General features: G+C 37.9%; 1 protein-coding gene across 3 annotated transcripts in view; it reads right to left on the minus strand.

The window, feature by feature from the left end:
* Positions 1-17,227, minus strand: part of calb1 (calbindin 1) — a 73,256-nt gene that overhangs the window by 9,912 nt on the left and 46,117 nt on the right. Inside the window, exons 7-9 of one of the 3 annotated variants that reach the window (XM_048529490.2) lie at positions 5,088-5,143; positions 4,951-4,990; positions 2,905-2,958 (exon numbers count right to left, since the gene is read on the minus strand). In XM_048529490.2, the coding sequence (XP_048385447.1) occupies positions 2,905-2,958; positions 4,951-4,990; positions 5,088-5,143 (150 nt within the window). The remainder of the gene's footprint in view (positions 1-2,904; positions 2,959-4,950; positions 4,991-5,087; positions 5,144-17,227) is intronic. The other 2 variants (XM_059646122.1, XM_059646123.1) reach the window with 2 other exon arrangements.

The following is a 17,227-nucleotide window of genomic DNA, read 5'->3' on the forward strand; positions in this document are numbered from 1 at the left end:
TTCTTACGGTGCACTTCAATCTCAATAATCAGGTCAACAACATTGGAGGACAGTCTAGGACCAAAGGGCATAATCTGAGTAAGGGGGTCACTCAATTAGGACAGAAATGTGGAGAATTTCTCAAAGAAAGAAGGGAACCAAAGGAATTTTTTTACTGCAGATGACAAGGGAGGTTTGGGCATTAAATATATTTGAGGCTGAAATAGATTTTAATTAGGAAAGGAATCAAAGATTATGGAGAAAAGGCAGTAGAGTGGAACTGTGGATGATCAAATCAACCATCATCTAATTAAATCGCAAAACAAACTTCATGGACCAATTAGCTTTACTTCTTCTGCTACGTTTTATGGTTTTATGATCTAATACAGGCATCAGCCATTCCACTTGTAATTTGGTTTTGGACCCTCTATGGGTTTTGAGTCTGTAAGTTCCCATCTGCCACCAATCCAAAATTGCAGAATCCGCAACACAATATGCGGGTTCTTGACTCTTTTAAAATCTCTTTAAGGAATGAGACTCCAAAACTGTTCCATTTTTCTGATTCAGAATGGTTAAATGTCATTCTTCATAAGTAACACTTCAATTAAATCTACACAACCGACAGCCAGAATTAATTTTCAGTGAGAAGTGAAATGCAATTTTTTGCAAGGTTAATGAGTTAATTAGGGAAAGTTTGGGCACGAGCCACAGTTGGCATGGGCAACGCCCCCGCCCCTTCAGTCAATGGCAGGGACTAGGACTGCATCTTACAGATAGCAGTAGGTTGAATGGCAGCTGCAGAACTTGCATTCTATTAATGTTGGTGGCCCGTGTAAGAGTGATCTCTGTAAAGGCAGTCAGAGACTCTGAGACAGTGAAGTAAAGCAGCACCTGAGAACTTTATTCAAGCACCACACCAATGTAAATGCAAGGAGAGGGGGTCCAAGACTCACTCAGGAGTTTGAATTCTCTCCAAATACAACGGTAAGAAAGTACTTCTTTTATACCATTACACAACAGGCTGGCACAACCCCGAAACTATATTAAATACTATCCGCATCTAGCATGAACTGTAAATCTACCAACATCACAGAGTAAACTATCAGTGATATACAGCTCCTACACTATCACTCTGGGACTATTATCTATTAAAACTTTTATCAAAAATAAACCTGCAGGACACAATGTCTAACCTTGAACCCTTGCCACTAACATCTGCACACTAGTTTGCTTCCCACTTGGAACATAGCCTGTTCCCTTGAGAACTATCTTTTAACTAGCTGCCTGTCTCTGCAGCAGCAAGTGCTCTTTTAATCCTTACTTTTACCTATATGTTTGTTCTTTATTACATGCCTGTGGGAAAACTATACTTCTATAAGAAATCTACACTTACTTACCCCCTTCAGCCAGCAACCAACACCCCCCACTGCTGGGTACGCAAGGGTCTCCTGAAGAATTGCCACATATTCTGTCCACGTGATGCTGAACCCTCCAGATATCAGCAGAATGTCTATCAAGTTAGCAAGAGGCTCTTAATTGGCCTCTTAAGTAGCTCCATTGGACCACAAGTTAGCAACTTGTGCTGTCTGCTCTGATCTGTTGTTGTGCTGCACCCCTCTCCCCCACTGGCATTGGGAAAATTCCAGACGTTTCCCTGTCACTTTTCCAGCTCTCTGACCTCTCAACTTGTTCCTGAAGGGCTGATAATATCTAGCCTATAATCACCAAACAAATTCTTCTTCAAAATTGCCATTATCTAAATTGTACTGCTTCTCCATTATTGAGAGGATACCACGAACTGTGTTTGTGATGGATAATGTCCTTTGATGCTCACTTTAAAGTAAAATGTTATAGATGATGACATTAGAAATAAAAACAGATAATGCTGGAGAAACTCTGCAGGTGTGGCAGCATCTGCAGATGGACAGAAACAAAGTTAGTGTTTCGAGTCCAAAGATGCTACTTTGGAACTTTCGAAGCTTCTTGTTGCAAGGATTGGATTGTGAAGCAAATGGTTCTGCTGTGATGTTGCGCAGTACATAATCAAAATCAATTGCTTTAATTTTAGTCATTTGTAGGATTATTTGTCCAGTGAGTTATTTGCCAACTTTTGAGACACCCTGCAGTGATTTTCTCTATTAAAGCAGAATTTTGCAGAATGGAACTTTCTTCCACTTATCCATAGTTAGCCCAACCCTGAACTGTTGTCCTGGTTCACAAGTTTCATTTCATCTACATCGGTGAGTTATACAGTGGTATACTATCTGCCAAGAGGTAACACTGGAGTGTGAGGGCAGAAATCAAGTAAGAAGCAGGACTTACTCTGTAGCACCAATAGAAGTGGCAAGCAACCCTGTTTCGGTCCGAAACATGCTGAAGACAGCGCTAGACTTGCACTGAAATCCTGACCCTCGAACAAGACTTGAGCAGTAAAGTGTTAGGCCCAATTAATAGGTAGGAGAAACTTCTACAAAGCCATTCTGAGAACTCAGTCTTTCTGTAACATGACGTCTTCCACACAGTGACACCTCAAAAGGGCAATTAGTGGTAATAAAGTTAATCAGCAGCCACTGCACTGAGTGGGAAAGGGAAATTGTATCAGTGATTGCACCTTGCTGACCAAATTTCCCACCATCCTCCATTGCAATTCCACCTGTGTTTTAGGGAGGAGAGGTCCCCTCTGGAATGTACAATTGAACATTTTTTTGACATCTGAAACCATTCTTCACATTAGCAAGTCTTCAGTTATGACATTATTATTTTATACAATAATTAAATGGTATTTGGTCCTCTTGAGCTCTGTTCACACTCAAAATTGTAATATTACTACTTTAAAGTACTGAAACTGCTTCTTTTGTAGCAACGTGATCCTGATAGTACATTTAGTTAACTAAAAGTCAATATATTAGGTATTAGAAAACTTACCTGATCATAATAGTCAAAAATATCATTAAATTCTGTTGAAGTCATATTCACCCCCTGAAAAATTAAAGAAGAAATCACACGACAGAATATTGAAGTAAATGATGTTTCTGTAAATTGCAACCAATTGTTATAATACTTGTAATCTATGAACATATCCAATATGAATGATCCTTCTTGCTTGCTGTGGATTCAGGTTAAATAAATTTCTACTGTAAAATGGAAATACCTGTAGGGATCAATTACTGAGATGCACAAATCTGTACTGAAAACAAAAAGTGCTGGAAATCACAGCGGGTCAGGCGACATCCATGGAGAAAAAGCAAGCTAACATTTCGAGTCTAGGTGACTCTTCTTCAAAGGTGACGTGAAATGTGGAGAGGGTAGCATTAATGCAATAGTTGGGATTAGAGTTTGCCATGCTGGAGGAGAAAGAATGTTGGTAGTTCATATTAAGTGATCGGAATGTGAGAATGGTCGAACAATGGTGTGTCTAACTGCTTGACTGGAAAGAGCAGACAGTCCCACTGGGGTTGGGGGGGAGGGGAGACAAGACATGGTAACAGAGAATGTAACAAACAAAGCTAAAAGAAAGGGAAGGAATGGGTTAACAACCTGAAGGCATTGAACTCAATATCTCTGCTCAGGGTCATGCTTGCGCGTAGACCGGAGGTTTTCTGCAAAGTGGTCACCTGGTTTGCATTTGGTTTTGCCCAATTTACAGTAGGCTACATGGGGTGCACTGAATACAGTATGCATGATTGGAGGAGGTGCAAGTGAAATGCTGCTTCACCTGGAAAGACTGCTTAGGAACATTGATGGTGAGCAGGGAGGAGCTGAAGGAGTAGGTGTTGCACCTTCTGTGGTTATGTGGGAAGGAGGCAGTGGTGTTGGCAAACAAGCAATGGACTAGAGTGTCCTGGAGGGAACGATCCCTGTGAAATGCAGATGAGGAGTGAGGGGATGATGTTTTTGGTGGAGGAGTTGTCTGAAATGGCAGAGAATGATCCTTTGAATGTGGAAGAAGGTGTGATGAAAAATAAGGACAGGGGGACCTGAGCACACAAACATGATCCCAACCTTGCCGTAGTCCATCATTTTAACTCTGCATCCTGCTCACATGCCTACTTGTCTGTCCTCGGCATGCTGCAATGTTCCAGTGAATTACAGCAAAAATGGGGGAGGAGCAACATCTCACCTTCAGGTTGGGCACTTTATAACAATCTAGGCTCAACAATGAATTCAATACCTTCTGTTTGTGAACCCATTCCTTCCCTTTCCTTAGCTTTGCTCTGTCACCATCTTCTCTCACTCCTCCCTCCACACCAGTGAGACAGTCTGTTTTTTCCTGTCTGGCAGTTAGACACACTATTGTCCTGCCATTCTCACTTTCTGATCATTTAATCTGAATTGTCAACATCCTTTCTTCTGTCAGCACTCCAACTCCTCACCCTTCCCCTCTACACTTCACATCAGCTCTGATGAAGAGACATCTAGACTCAAAACATTAGCTTGCTTTCTGTCCATGGATGCTGCCTGACCCGCTGTGATCTCCAGCATTTTTTGTTTTCAGTATCTGTGGGGATAGTTTTAAAAGAGGTAAAACTGTTAAGACTTTTGGAAGCAATTGCTGCCCGAAGTGGCACCTGCCTGATGAGACCCAAGAGGTTGATGCTGATTTGGCTTCAGGTGGGACAGCATAGTACCACCCAAGTTGAAAGTGCATTTGAAGAACTTGTAAAAAGCAGCAAGCCACTCCTATTCTGGAGACAGAAAACAGAGGCTTCCAGCAAACACAAAATAAGAGCTAAATTTCACTGTGACAGAAATTTGTGATCCAAATAAATGTCGATGGTACATATTTTAGGATTTGAGTATATCATTGTTTTATATTGACAGCATTTGTGAAGTTAAGAGCATACACATTTATATTTCAGTTGTAGGATGGAGTTTCTAATCATTCCAGTTGCTCAAGTTACTGTACTTTGTTTATCCCCAAATATGTATTTCTTTTACCTGTCAATATACCTATTCCAAGAAAGTACTTACCTGAAATTTAAGAAGAAAATTTTCTTTATCAGGAAGTAATCTATTCAAAAATAAATATTGCATATAAGTAGATATGTTTTTACTATTTCAATAATATTGTTGCTTTAAACAATAAATTTGTATTCAAAATGACATACCTTGCCATTTCTCCCAGTCCCAGCTTTCCGTCATTATTTGAATCGAACATTTTAAGCTTAAAAATAAAAATTAAAGTTTCCTAAAATGAATCAAATATTTAACCTTTTTCAGAAAATATAAATGAAGTTAAATTTATTAAAACAAAATATTGCATTAATAAATTTGCAGGGCTATTTTGGTCACAGGATTTCAAGTCACAGATAAACAAATTATAGAAGTCTGAATTGTTTTTTTCTATTTCAATGACCAGATATGTTGACATTAATTATATTATCTGGCTGTTTTCTGTGTTTGTACATCTAACTTCAAAATTCACAAGTCACTTGGCCAAAGGATGCTGTATTGTTTGAGTTGATTGGTTGCTGCATGACAAATTTATACTAAAGAATATTGATGTTGAGTGTACCATTTATACTGCAAAAACCACGTTTAACAGGAGGAGTTAAAGCATGCTGCCAGCAGATTAAGTATCAAATCTGAATTCCTTTTTCAGACTCCATTGCTTGCTAACTTCTACCAATTTCCTAGTTTTGTTCTAAGATAACAAGGTGTAGAGCTGGATGAACACAGCAGGCCAGACAGCATCAGAGGAGCAGGAAAACTGACGTTTTGGGCCTAGAACCTTCTTCAGAAATGAGTTTTTCTGAAGAAGGGTCTCGGCCCTGAAATGTCAGCCTTCCTGCTCCTCTGATGCTGCTTGGCCTGCTGTGTTCATCCAGCTCTACACCTTGTTATCACAGATTCTCCAGCATCAGCAGTTCCTACTATCTCCTAGTTTTGTCCTGTTCTTTAATAGCTTTCAACATGCATTACCTCACATTATCAACTGAAAATGGTACTCAATAGGAAGGAAAATTATCATTTTCTGTGTATTTTTGATTGATAAAGTTTGATTATTAGGTATGCCTAGGTAATGTGAGATAGAGGAGAGCCCTGGGGATTTGAAATGCTATTAAGGTTGCGTCTACACATACATCCGTTACCTGAAAGTGTAAATATATACGAAAATCATCAGTGATGCCTAAACAACATGTAATACCATTCAATCTGATAAACATTAACCATGTCTTGTATACTTCTTCAAATCTTACTTCTTCCATTTGCCTCAATGAGTGGAATTACAACAACAGTCAAGAAGCTCAACATAATCCAAGCCAAAGCAGTCCACTGACTAGCACCCCATCTACAAGATTTAACATTTATCCAGTTATCATCAAAGCTGTGTGAACGATCTACAAGATACACTGCAACAACTCACCAAAGCTCTTTAGACCGCACCTTCCAAACCCACACCATCTGCCACATGAAAGGACAAGGTCAGCAATGTGTGCCTCTGCAATTTCCCCTCCAATCCACTCATCATACTGACTTGGAGGTATATGGCTGCTCCTTCAGTTTCAATGGGCAAAATCATGAAACTCCCTTTCCACCAGTACTGTAAGTATTCCAACACTCTAACGGCTGTAGCAGTTCAAGAAGGCAGCTCACCATCACTTTCCGGAGGGCAATTAAGGATAGGCAATAAATGATGGCCAGCTAGTCACACCCTCATCGCATAAACCACAAAAATGTTTAAAAACTAAGACCTTACCACATATTGAGCAGAGTACTGCTTTTGTTTATAAGGATACTAATTATGCAATGATATTTGAGATTGTATGTAATCTACTTAAATACAATTCCTTGACATATCAATATATATTCTAACAACATTTTTACTGATCATATGATTTGAAATTCAGTTCAATCTGTGCTGATATTGGTTCTTTTCAAGCTTTTTTTTGTTTCTTTTGAACTAATGGCAATGATTCTTACCATGTTGAAGAGTTTAGGTGAAAGTACTCTCAGGCATTTTTGAGGGGAAAAAATAACCTTGTAAATCCTCAAGATTGAGCATTACATGATAAATATATGATGAAGTTGCACATATTTTAAAATATGAGCATTTCCTTTTCAAGTAAATTATATTTAGGAAAATAACGTGTAGATCACCAAATGTCAGAAATTTGCATAGAGTCATAGATCATGATGAGATTGTTACTTGGTCCTCTGCCAGTATTGTCTAAATTAATCCCAGCAAACAATAAGGTGGAAGACACATGGTTTATCCAGCTAGAACAGGCAATCAGATAGAATGTCAGTGGCTTTGGAGACAGCAGTTTTGTCAAATATATTTACTCAGCACATGTGAAAAATGCCACAATGTTTTTGTCAAGGAGTTGCATATTTAAAGAAAGAAGAACACTACAAGAGAAAATGTGAATGCGAAGTCTTCTATAATTGAATTTTTTGTAGCTTGTCATAGTGTGTAAAGCAAACCTTTTCCAGCCTGATCTGTGCTTCTATCTGTTCCAGAATTCTACTTTCAGAAATTCAAAGTTTACAAAAACAAAGCAATTTCACATTAAGTACATACATACCTACAAGGTAGCATTGCATGCTATTCTGTGTAAATGTAACATTTATAAAAGGTAATAAGTAGGTGAACCAGTGCATGTAATGTCCTGAAACAGATTGAAAGAGTTTGCCCTGGAAATCAAGTAAGAGTAAAATTTGTGGCATGGGGTGTCACAAAATTTACCTTGTGAAATGAAACACAGCAGATTTTCCCTCATTTCATAATTAACATCTATCATTAAAAAATAAGTGTTACTAGATCACAAAAAAAGTTACATTGCTTGCAGCTCATATGAGAATGTTACAAACATAAGGAATGTGTTTGTCAACTTCAATTTCCTGACAGATTCTGAGTAATTTTATTTATATTTGCTGATCTTATGTCATCAAAATAATAAACAACAGGGCACATCTTTGAAAACATTCTTTTCATACCTTCTCCAGCACTTCATCTGTCATTTCAGTGATAATCACGAATAATACATGCATCCAGCTGTGCAGTCTGCAAATCTTAGTGAAAATAGATCAAAGAACTTGTACAGGGCATTTAATTGTTCAGAATCCGCTTTACCAGTGTTTTTCTGAAAATCACTAAACTTGCTTTATTGAGCTGTTTCGTCCAGAGGTTCCTAAATGTTTTCAGACGTTCCCAAAAGAGCACTTCCCTGCAGCACCCCCTCCCCCCAAAGCATTTTGCCAAAAAACCTAAGGTGAGATGAAACATCTTCACTCAGAGTCAGGTTTTTAAGAGTATGGAATGTACTGCCTGCAAGTTTAGTGAAAACAGGCTCAATTGAACAATTCAAGAGGGCATTGGATGATTATTTAAATAGAAACAATTTGCAGGATAATAGGAAAAGAGCAGGAGATTGGAACAAAGGTAAAATGCTCAAAGAGCAAGCTCAGACACATCAGGCTAAATGGCCTCCTTCCACACACAAATTCTGTGTCTCATACTCATGTCAACCACCACCCCCCAACCCCTCCACCCCTTTTTGAGAATGGATGACATTAGTCTTCCTGAATCGTGATATCAAATCAGAACTTTTTTTTAACTGCACACAATTTTCTTATCTGTTTAAGTCAACGGTCCTGCATAGAGTAAATCAAGCTGTTGATCCGATCAGTTCTACACTCCTATATGTTTGATAGTATTATTTTCTTGGCTAATAAAACATATTATTTAAGACAGAAAGTGAAACGATACAGCACTAAACAACTCACAACTAAGGTCGGGGAGTCCATGGACAGGTTATAGAATGGTTCTCAAACTGGCTATAAAACCAAATTGAAAGTAGGGATTAGAGCTAATTATTTGGACAGGCAAAAATTAGAAAATGACATTTCACAGGATTGGGGATGAATATTGTTATCTGGGGCCTGCAAATGCAGTTCCAAACTCTGTGGAAGACATCGTATTAAAGTTGTTTCCTCATACAAAGAAAGATTGCAACAAAGTATAAGACAATAATAGACATGGTGAAATGAAAGATGAATTTCATTATAAATCAGTACAGGATGCTGCATTATACTGAGAAGAATAGGAAGGCCACAAACTGCTTGGATATTACGAATCTAAATGGATAAAAGGGCAAAGAGATGTGAGGTACAGAGTCACAAATCATCAAAAGTTGTGGAGCAGGTTACAAGGACATTTGAAATAAAGCAAATAAAACATGGAACTAATTCTAGACAACTGAAAAGCAGAAAAGTGTTATGAAATTTATATAGAAACTTGGTCAAACTACTCATGTACATGAATAGGATTGGTCTACATGTGATTGGAAAAAAGGTATAGTAGAGTTTTAATGAGGTGAAAAACAAGGATTAAGAAAGGATAACGCCAAAATTGAAAGTATATATTATCAGTAATTTAAGAAGAAGTCTTTACACAAAACAGTAGTAAAAATATGCATCACACTGCCCCAAGTAGATGTGGCAAATAACAGATGGATCTAAAGGTAGGGACATCAGGTTGTACAGGGACAGCATCATGTGACTAAATGAAGAGGAATGAGACGGAGTTGCATAAATGCCAGAAAAGACCTGTTGCACTGAATTGTTTGCTTCTGTGTTGTAGATTCAACGTAACACTTCTTACAAACATGAAACTTGTAAGTATTGTTATTATTTAAACTATTTTCGTAATAAATACACAATATCCTGGAAAGGAGTTGCAAAACGTTATATAACTGCTCAGCATTATATTGCATGGCTTGGTTACCACAGGGACAGCTTGCAAAATTCTCACATCTGTATCCAAGATTTCAAACATAAAGAGTCAGAGCAATGCATCACAGAGAAATGGCTTTAGTTAGTATGTGGTCAGCAGAGAGGACTGTGTGTCTCTCCTGACCTATCAAGAAGAAACAAGTGAAACAACACAGTCTCTGGTTGAATGAACATATCCGTGGCAATCTAAGGAATCTGGAAGATGTAAACTGGCAAGGTCAGGACTGGACAGAATTACCAGATTAGGCTTTACTACTGATATTTAGTTTGAAACTTTGAGAAACTGAAAATAGAATGCCTTTTGAAGGACCACTCAACATTACATCTCAGCAAAATGTGGAGAAGGGAACCAATTTAGAAGTTAAAAGCATTGATGGACTGGTTTAACATTTGGCAAGTGGTGTACCTCAGGGCTCAGTGATGGTGCCAGTTGCTAATATTCTATATTAATGACTTGGAGAAAGGGACTGAATTTAGAGTGGCTAAATTTACTGATGCTACAATGGTGGGTAGGAACGTATGTTGTGAAGCAGGCATGAGAAGTCTGCAAAGAGATATGTCAGGTTAAGTGAGTCAGCAAAAGTTTTTGGCAAATGAAGCATGTAAGAAAAAAGGCTATATGTCTACTTTGGCAGGAAGAATAGACAGTAGCATATTACTTAAATAGAGACAGAATGCAGAATTCAGAGGTATAGAAAGGTATTCTCTACAGGGATCGTAACAGGTTTGCTCTTTGGAAATGAATCCCAAGACTGGAAATAAATTGCTACAAAGTTTCAATAGGGTAAAGGAACCATACAATTTTAAAGCAAAACATTTTCATGAGAAAATCATTAGGAATACTCATCACTTTCAGATATATGATCTAGTGATTACGATATTGTGAAAATTGTTGATTTAAATTAATCGAGGTTGGTACCAATGTTTCCAGACACGATTTAAGAGGCAGATTAGACTTTAATGGAATCTGCCAGAGAAAAGAAAATTATGTTTGATAGATGATAAAGCGGCTGTGAAGATTGAGCAAGATTTTAAAACTTAGAGACTCTAGTTAATGAAAGAATTAAATATAATGTCCCCTTCAGAATACAATCCCACCTAGAAGCTCAAAAACATTCTAGGATAAGGCCTGCTGCAATAATAGCTGATGATTACAACATCTCTCATGGTATTTGAGTAGCATGAGTGTTATTTGTAAACCTGCAGTACGGTGGCTCAGTGATTAGCGTTGCTGCCTCACTGTGCCAGGGACCTGGGTTTGATTCCACTCTCGGGCGACTGTCTGTGTGGAGTTCGCACATTCTCCCCACGTTTGTGTGCATTTCATCTGGGTGCTTCGGTTTCTTCCCACAGTCCAAAGGTGTGCAAGCTAGGTGGATTAGCCATACTAAATTGTCCATAGTGTTGAAAGACGTGTAGATTAGGTGGGTTATAAGGGGATGGGTCTGGGTGGGATGCTCTGAGGGTTGGTTTGGACTTGTTGGGCCAAACAGTAGGGATTCTATGAGGTCAGACTGGTTTCAGTGAAAAGAATATACAATAGTGGTTGTAGGTGAGCCTTAACTGAAATCAAAAGAGAGAAGCTCCTCACTGTCATAAAAATATTGTGTGAAGGATAAAAGGTGATACAAAGGGACCAACATGTTATATTTGTCTGAAGAAAGGACATCTGAAGGCAATTTATTGTAAATTAAAAGCCAAAATGGATGGCATGCAGAAAATCTTGTATCAGTCAGTGGCACCTGTGACAAACCAATAGCATTAAATATAGGTACCAGTGGAAAAATCAAAAAAGAGTATTCTAAGGAATTTGCATTTGCAGGTGAGGAGACTACATTTTCCAGTAAAATGGGAAAACAATTAATATCCTTAAAGATATTGGTCAAATCAGTCACCGATGGTGATAGGTGAATTGAAAGTTCTTTGTATACTATTAGGAATGCATTAAGAATATTCCTGTAGCTTGTTTAGTTGTTCTATTGCACAAAAAATAGGTTTAAAATGTGCCTTAATTTCCATGCTGTAGTCACAGGAATTTTAGTGAAGTTGTATATTATTGATGTTTATTTTATAATAAGAAATTACCTCCACAGTAATACAGTCCTGCTGCCTTCAGTAATAGCACATAAGTAAAGGGTAGCATTATAAATTGGAAATCTGAAAAAGAAATTAAGTAATATGCAAAGATATGGGACTATCTGCCCCCCCTACTGTGGAAATTATTGTTTCAACTAAAGATGTGTTCAAAATGTCAAAGGTTCAGACTTATGAGATTAAGAAGCCTGGAATATCAAGCTGAGAACACAGACTTAATATCTGCTGGAAATGAATTGGATCTGGCTGAATTAAACTGAAAATTAAATTCAAATAAATTCTAAACCAGAGGTATCTTAGCAGACAGCAGCAACACTGGAAGCTGATAGTGGAACAAAGCAAAACATGGAATATGAAGCTAAAAGACTCTGCCATATCTGACACTGATAGCACAAAGTAAAGAAGAAGAATTCATGTCCTTGTACATAAATTATAACTTCAGAATAGCAAACCTATTGCCCTGTGAGACAACAATTGGACAAAATTTATTCTGAATGGGAACACAAAAAGCTGAAAGAAATTAGAACATCTTGTGTACAGATAAAAAATAGACTATCAAAACTTTTTTGGCTGATCCTCACAATATTCTTACTGACATGGATTGCCAGTGTTGGGGGTGTTGGCATGGACACAGGCAGAAGTCACATGACACAAGATTACAGTCCAACAGGTTTATTTGAAATCACAAGCTTTCGGAGCATAGCCCCTTTGTCAGGCGAAAAGTTCACCTGTAAAAACTACAGTTTTGTGTGTAGCAGGCAATGAATTTTAACAGTGGTGTGGTGTTCTTGGACATGTTCAAAAATTAAATTGCGGAATAACTTTTGCTTAATTTAGGGCATTAGTTGCCTGCTAAATATTGAAGTCTTGGAACTTGAAATCTTGCTATGTAATCTATTCAGTCAGTCACTGGAACTCATATTATCGGTCTCTGGGGGGATCATCACAGACTGAGTGACTCACACCATTTGGTGAGTTGTTGACACTATTTGCTGGACTACAGTTTATGGATTCTTGGTCAGTTTCAACGAAATAAGTAATGAAAATCCAAGTCACCCAAACTGGACAAGTATTTTATCAAGTCTTTCTAATAACTCTTAAATGTAGAGCCAATCATGCCACCAGAATTTACAATGGTCTCTCGAAACAGTGTCAACACAGTGTTGTGGTTTCAAATAAAAGAAAGATACCGGACTGCTGGAGATAAGAAATGAACACAGAAGCTGCTGGAGAAACTCAGCAGGAAGCACCTGCTGAAGGAGAAACAGTTACTATTTTGAGTCCAATATGAGTACACAGAGAATCACAATGGACAGGAAAATAAAGGCTGATTTTATGACAGCAACATAGGTTGTAATATAAAATGATGGAGGACCATCCAGGGTCAATTGCATTGATCAGGCATTTACACGGTACAAGTTGAAGATTTGTAAAAACAAAAAGGGGGGGCAATGGAACAGCCACTATATCACTAAACTATTAATCCAGTGACTCAGGTCATGTTCTGGGCATCTGAGTTCAATTCCTGCCATGGCACATGTTAGGACTTGAATTAGTAAAGGAAAATTCTGGAATTGAAAGCCTAATGATGATCTTCGAACTGCCTACACTTGACTACAGACCCAAAGTCATGCAGTTAACTACTGAGTGTTCTGTGGGAAATTAGGGATGGGCAATAAATGTTGGCCCAGCCAATGATGCCCATATCCCAGCAATGAATAAAAATACATACTGCAGGCACTGGATATCTGGAATAAAAGCAGAAAGTGCTGAAGAAACTGAGCAGGTCCAGCTGTTTCTTTGGAGAGAGAGAGAAACAGAGTCAATCTTTCGAGACCCATGACTGCTCTTCTTCTATGTTAGACTCTGCCACTTTGATCTTTGATACATCTTCAGAAAACAGGTTTTAAATCCCAACAAAATCCCGTAATTAATTTATCTCTTTTCTCAGGAAAACGTTGCTCGAATATTCTGTAAAGTTGAGACGAGTGTTTCAGAATGGATATCTTTAACTCAGGCCAGAAGACTATAAGAAATAGGAACAGGAATAGGCCATTCAGCCCATTGAACCTGTTCTGCTGTTTGATAGAATCATGGCTGAACTGCTAGGACTATACTGCAGTTTGTACTTAGAAAATACAATGTAGACCATGAGATATATATCTCATGGAGAAATACTTGTCTGATAGAATGCTATTTTTTACACATGCTAAAAATCTATGTATCTTGCCTTGAAAGGAAAGTTTAATTTCATTTCATCTGTCAAATATGCCAGACAAGCAATTTAACAAAATCAGGAAGTGTTGGTTGAGGGAATGATAATTCAGAGATTATACAAAATCTCTTTCCTGAACTTGCAGATTTTTGCCAATAAACATGATCTTAGGACTTTTGTTTACCATCATCTGACATTTGAGTCTGCCATATGCAACATCTTCAGTAAGTATTTTTTGTCTGCTGTTAAGTGCTTTATAAAATTGTTTCAGATAAGCAAAATAGATTTGTTGTTATCGTATCTGACCCCAAGTATCTAGCTTTATAAATGGCTGACAACTCAATTAAATTGAACACTTGCTGTTTGACAATGCAATATTGAGGGAGAGATCAGTGTCACACTGGAACCTTGGCAGATTCTTGATTTCTCGGATACCCTTTTACTGAGGATGCCTCCTTGGTATCAGTGTCACTGTTGAGTGCCTTGCCTCCTACATGGATCTTTCATTTTCTCAAATTGTATCAGAGATGGTAGCTATGGTTCTGAAAGAATCTTCTCCTTTATTATTTTGTACCAAGACATAATCATCCATGATCCTTTCACTCTTGCACATATTGAACTCAGTAACATTGTCATTTTATCGGGTACAATTGCAGACACTAAAGCCAATTTGTACTACAGGAAGTTGGAGTCCATTTAGAGCTGCTTTTTTCCTAGTACTTCTTGTGTGGCATCATATCTCATGTAACCAATGTACCCTGAAAACTGCATAAATGCTGTAAGAAGGGGCTGTACAAGCCACGTGCATGTTGATTGGCATACTGACTCATTGACTTCCAGTTCTGGAAATTGCTCCTATACATGAATCTCAGAGAACTGAGCAATGGCAGGAAGAGTTAGAGGGAATGTAGCATGTAACTGTTGTTATAGTAGTTACTTGCTTTCCCCAAACATCTTTTGTACCACAAGGCTCAACTTAAAGGAAAACACACAGTACTACTTTAGCTGTATGTTGTTCACTTTCTCTCACTTAATCCCAGGGACAATATTTTATTTCCTGATGAGCAGAGTAAAGCTTGGTTTCATTCTGCTCTCTGAAAGAACTTTAATGCAGACAACAAACTGAGTTTGGCAATTTTCATCGGAGCCAGTGAATGTGAATTCCAACTTTGAGCAGGATGGAATCCTACTTCTAGATTTTTCTTTTGCCTAGCTGTGTGTGCTCGTTCCACAGAGTCAACATCTTTCATTGAATACTAAGTATCACAGACACTGCGGTGACGCAGTACAAAGGACACTTTAATGCACCAGATCAGTGCAGATTGCAGTGTTGATATGGTTTGCCTGAACTGCGAGCAAAGTATAGTGAAGAAACACTGCTGACCTGATGACTGTTTGTACCTACCACTAATGGTGCCGTATGCCATCTTCCCAGATTAGTGAGGTAGACAGGCAGTCAAAACACAGCACGTAATGGTTCAATTCCCTTTCATTTCGAGAAGGGGAAGTTGAGCCGATCAGAGTTGTTTCTAGTAAATAACAACTGATTATTTGTGCACTAGAGAAAGCTCTACTTGGTACAATTTCTATTTCTAAAATGAGCAGAATTTTAAAATCAAAGTTGCTTAGTTTCTTTCATTGTATTCTGAGTTATTTCTCTCTTTCAGATTGTGCAGGACCCCACTGAGCTGGCTCAGCAGGCTTTCATCTGGGTCTTTGAACTTACATCTTTTGTTGGCAATTTCTTAACAAGAATGAAAAATACTAACAGCTTTATATGATTCCTGTTTCAGGCCTAGAAGTTCAGATTAACAGTGCCAATAATTTGTTTGTGACTGGAGATGTTGGCTGAATTTTCCAAAAAAAATCTAGATTTCCACTGTTGTCTTCCCTCAACTCCCAGCTTCTAATTTCATCCTTTTCCTCTTGCCCACAAAAGAATTTGGTTCACACTTTTCTCTTCACAAGTGTTCTTATAAAACAACTGCATGCCAGTCTATGCTCTGTTTAAACTTCTCAAATGCCTCTGCAATGTCATAAACCTTCCAAGTCAACATGGGCTGGAGCTACATGTTTGTAACTACAGGGGCCATTTCATTCTCCTACCACATACTTAAATAAGACAGAACATGGCTGATGCAAGAATCAGAAACAAACACAGAATTTTCTGGAGAAACTCAGCGGGTTTGCCAGCAACTGAAGACAGAAACAAAATTAACACTTCAAGTCTCACATGAGTGTTCTTTAGAACAGTTTCTTTCTCTCCCTGGAACAAATATAGGTTGACTTATCACAGGATTTCAGCTTTGATTTTATTTTAAAATGTTCAGGTTTTTATTAATACACACCCATACCATCATGTGTTTTGTGGTTCCCATTATTGAGAAATAATTATACTTAAATTCAAACTACTGGAGTTTCATCACGACTGTCTCTTGCTGTTTTCCTTGGGGCTAGTAGACTGTTAAACTGATGCCTGGTTAATGGACACATAGATGTAATGCAAAAGAGATCTTGACAGCCCAGGATATATATTTATACAACCATTAGTTCCTAGATCTCTGCAAATCTTTAACCATACAACACTGGGTCTTATTAATGAATGTCATTCCAGGTTATGTAAACAACTACACTGAGAATCTTTTACCTTCAAATTTTAACTGCTAGGATTGAAAGAAATAACATGAATACCCAGCTATTTTAATTAATATAATGCTAATTGTAACATGAGCCAAACTAAGTACTGGATACTGAACTTAATTCATGCTCCTTAAGTTTGCAATAACATTTCAATGAGTATCAGGTGGCAGTGCTAACAAAAGGCTTTGGCATTATGTAAATATATGAGGCAGTTCAAGCAAATGTAAAACTTTGCTGGTTTACTGTGAATATAGAGGACGTCCAATCACTTGGTACATACAAATAATTCCTATTTTGTATCATTCTGAAATGCAGACTGAAATTCTTATTTGCTAAAAAGCTATTTTGAGTCATAATGAAGGTATATCTACCGTGGTAGACAGTTTACAAATAGAAAACATTGTACCTTACTCACGTAAGTAAAACTGATGGATACTAGTGGTTGTATTGGAAACTGCTATTAAGTATAAATGATTTTAATATTAACGGTAACGATATAGGTCTATTACATAGCAACTAGACCTCATTAGTGCTCACATTGGTTGAAGCCCAGTAGGAAAT

Source organism: Stegostoma tigrinum, chromosome 5 (assembly GCF_030684315.1).
Source record: "Stegostoma tigrinum isolate sSteTig4 chromosome 5, sSteTig4.hap1, whole genome shotgun sequence".
Lineage (NCBI taxonomy): Eukaryota > Metazoa > Chordata > Chondrichthyes > Orectolobiformes > Stegostomatidae > Stegostoma > Stegostoma tigrinum.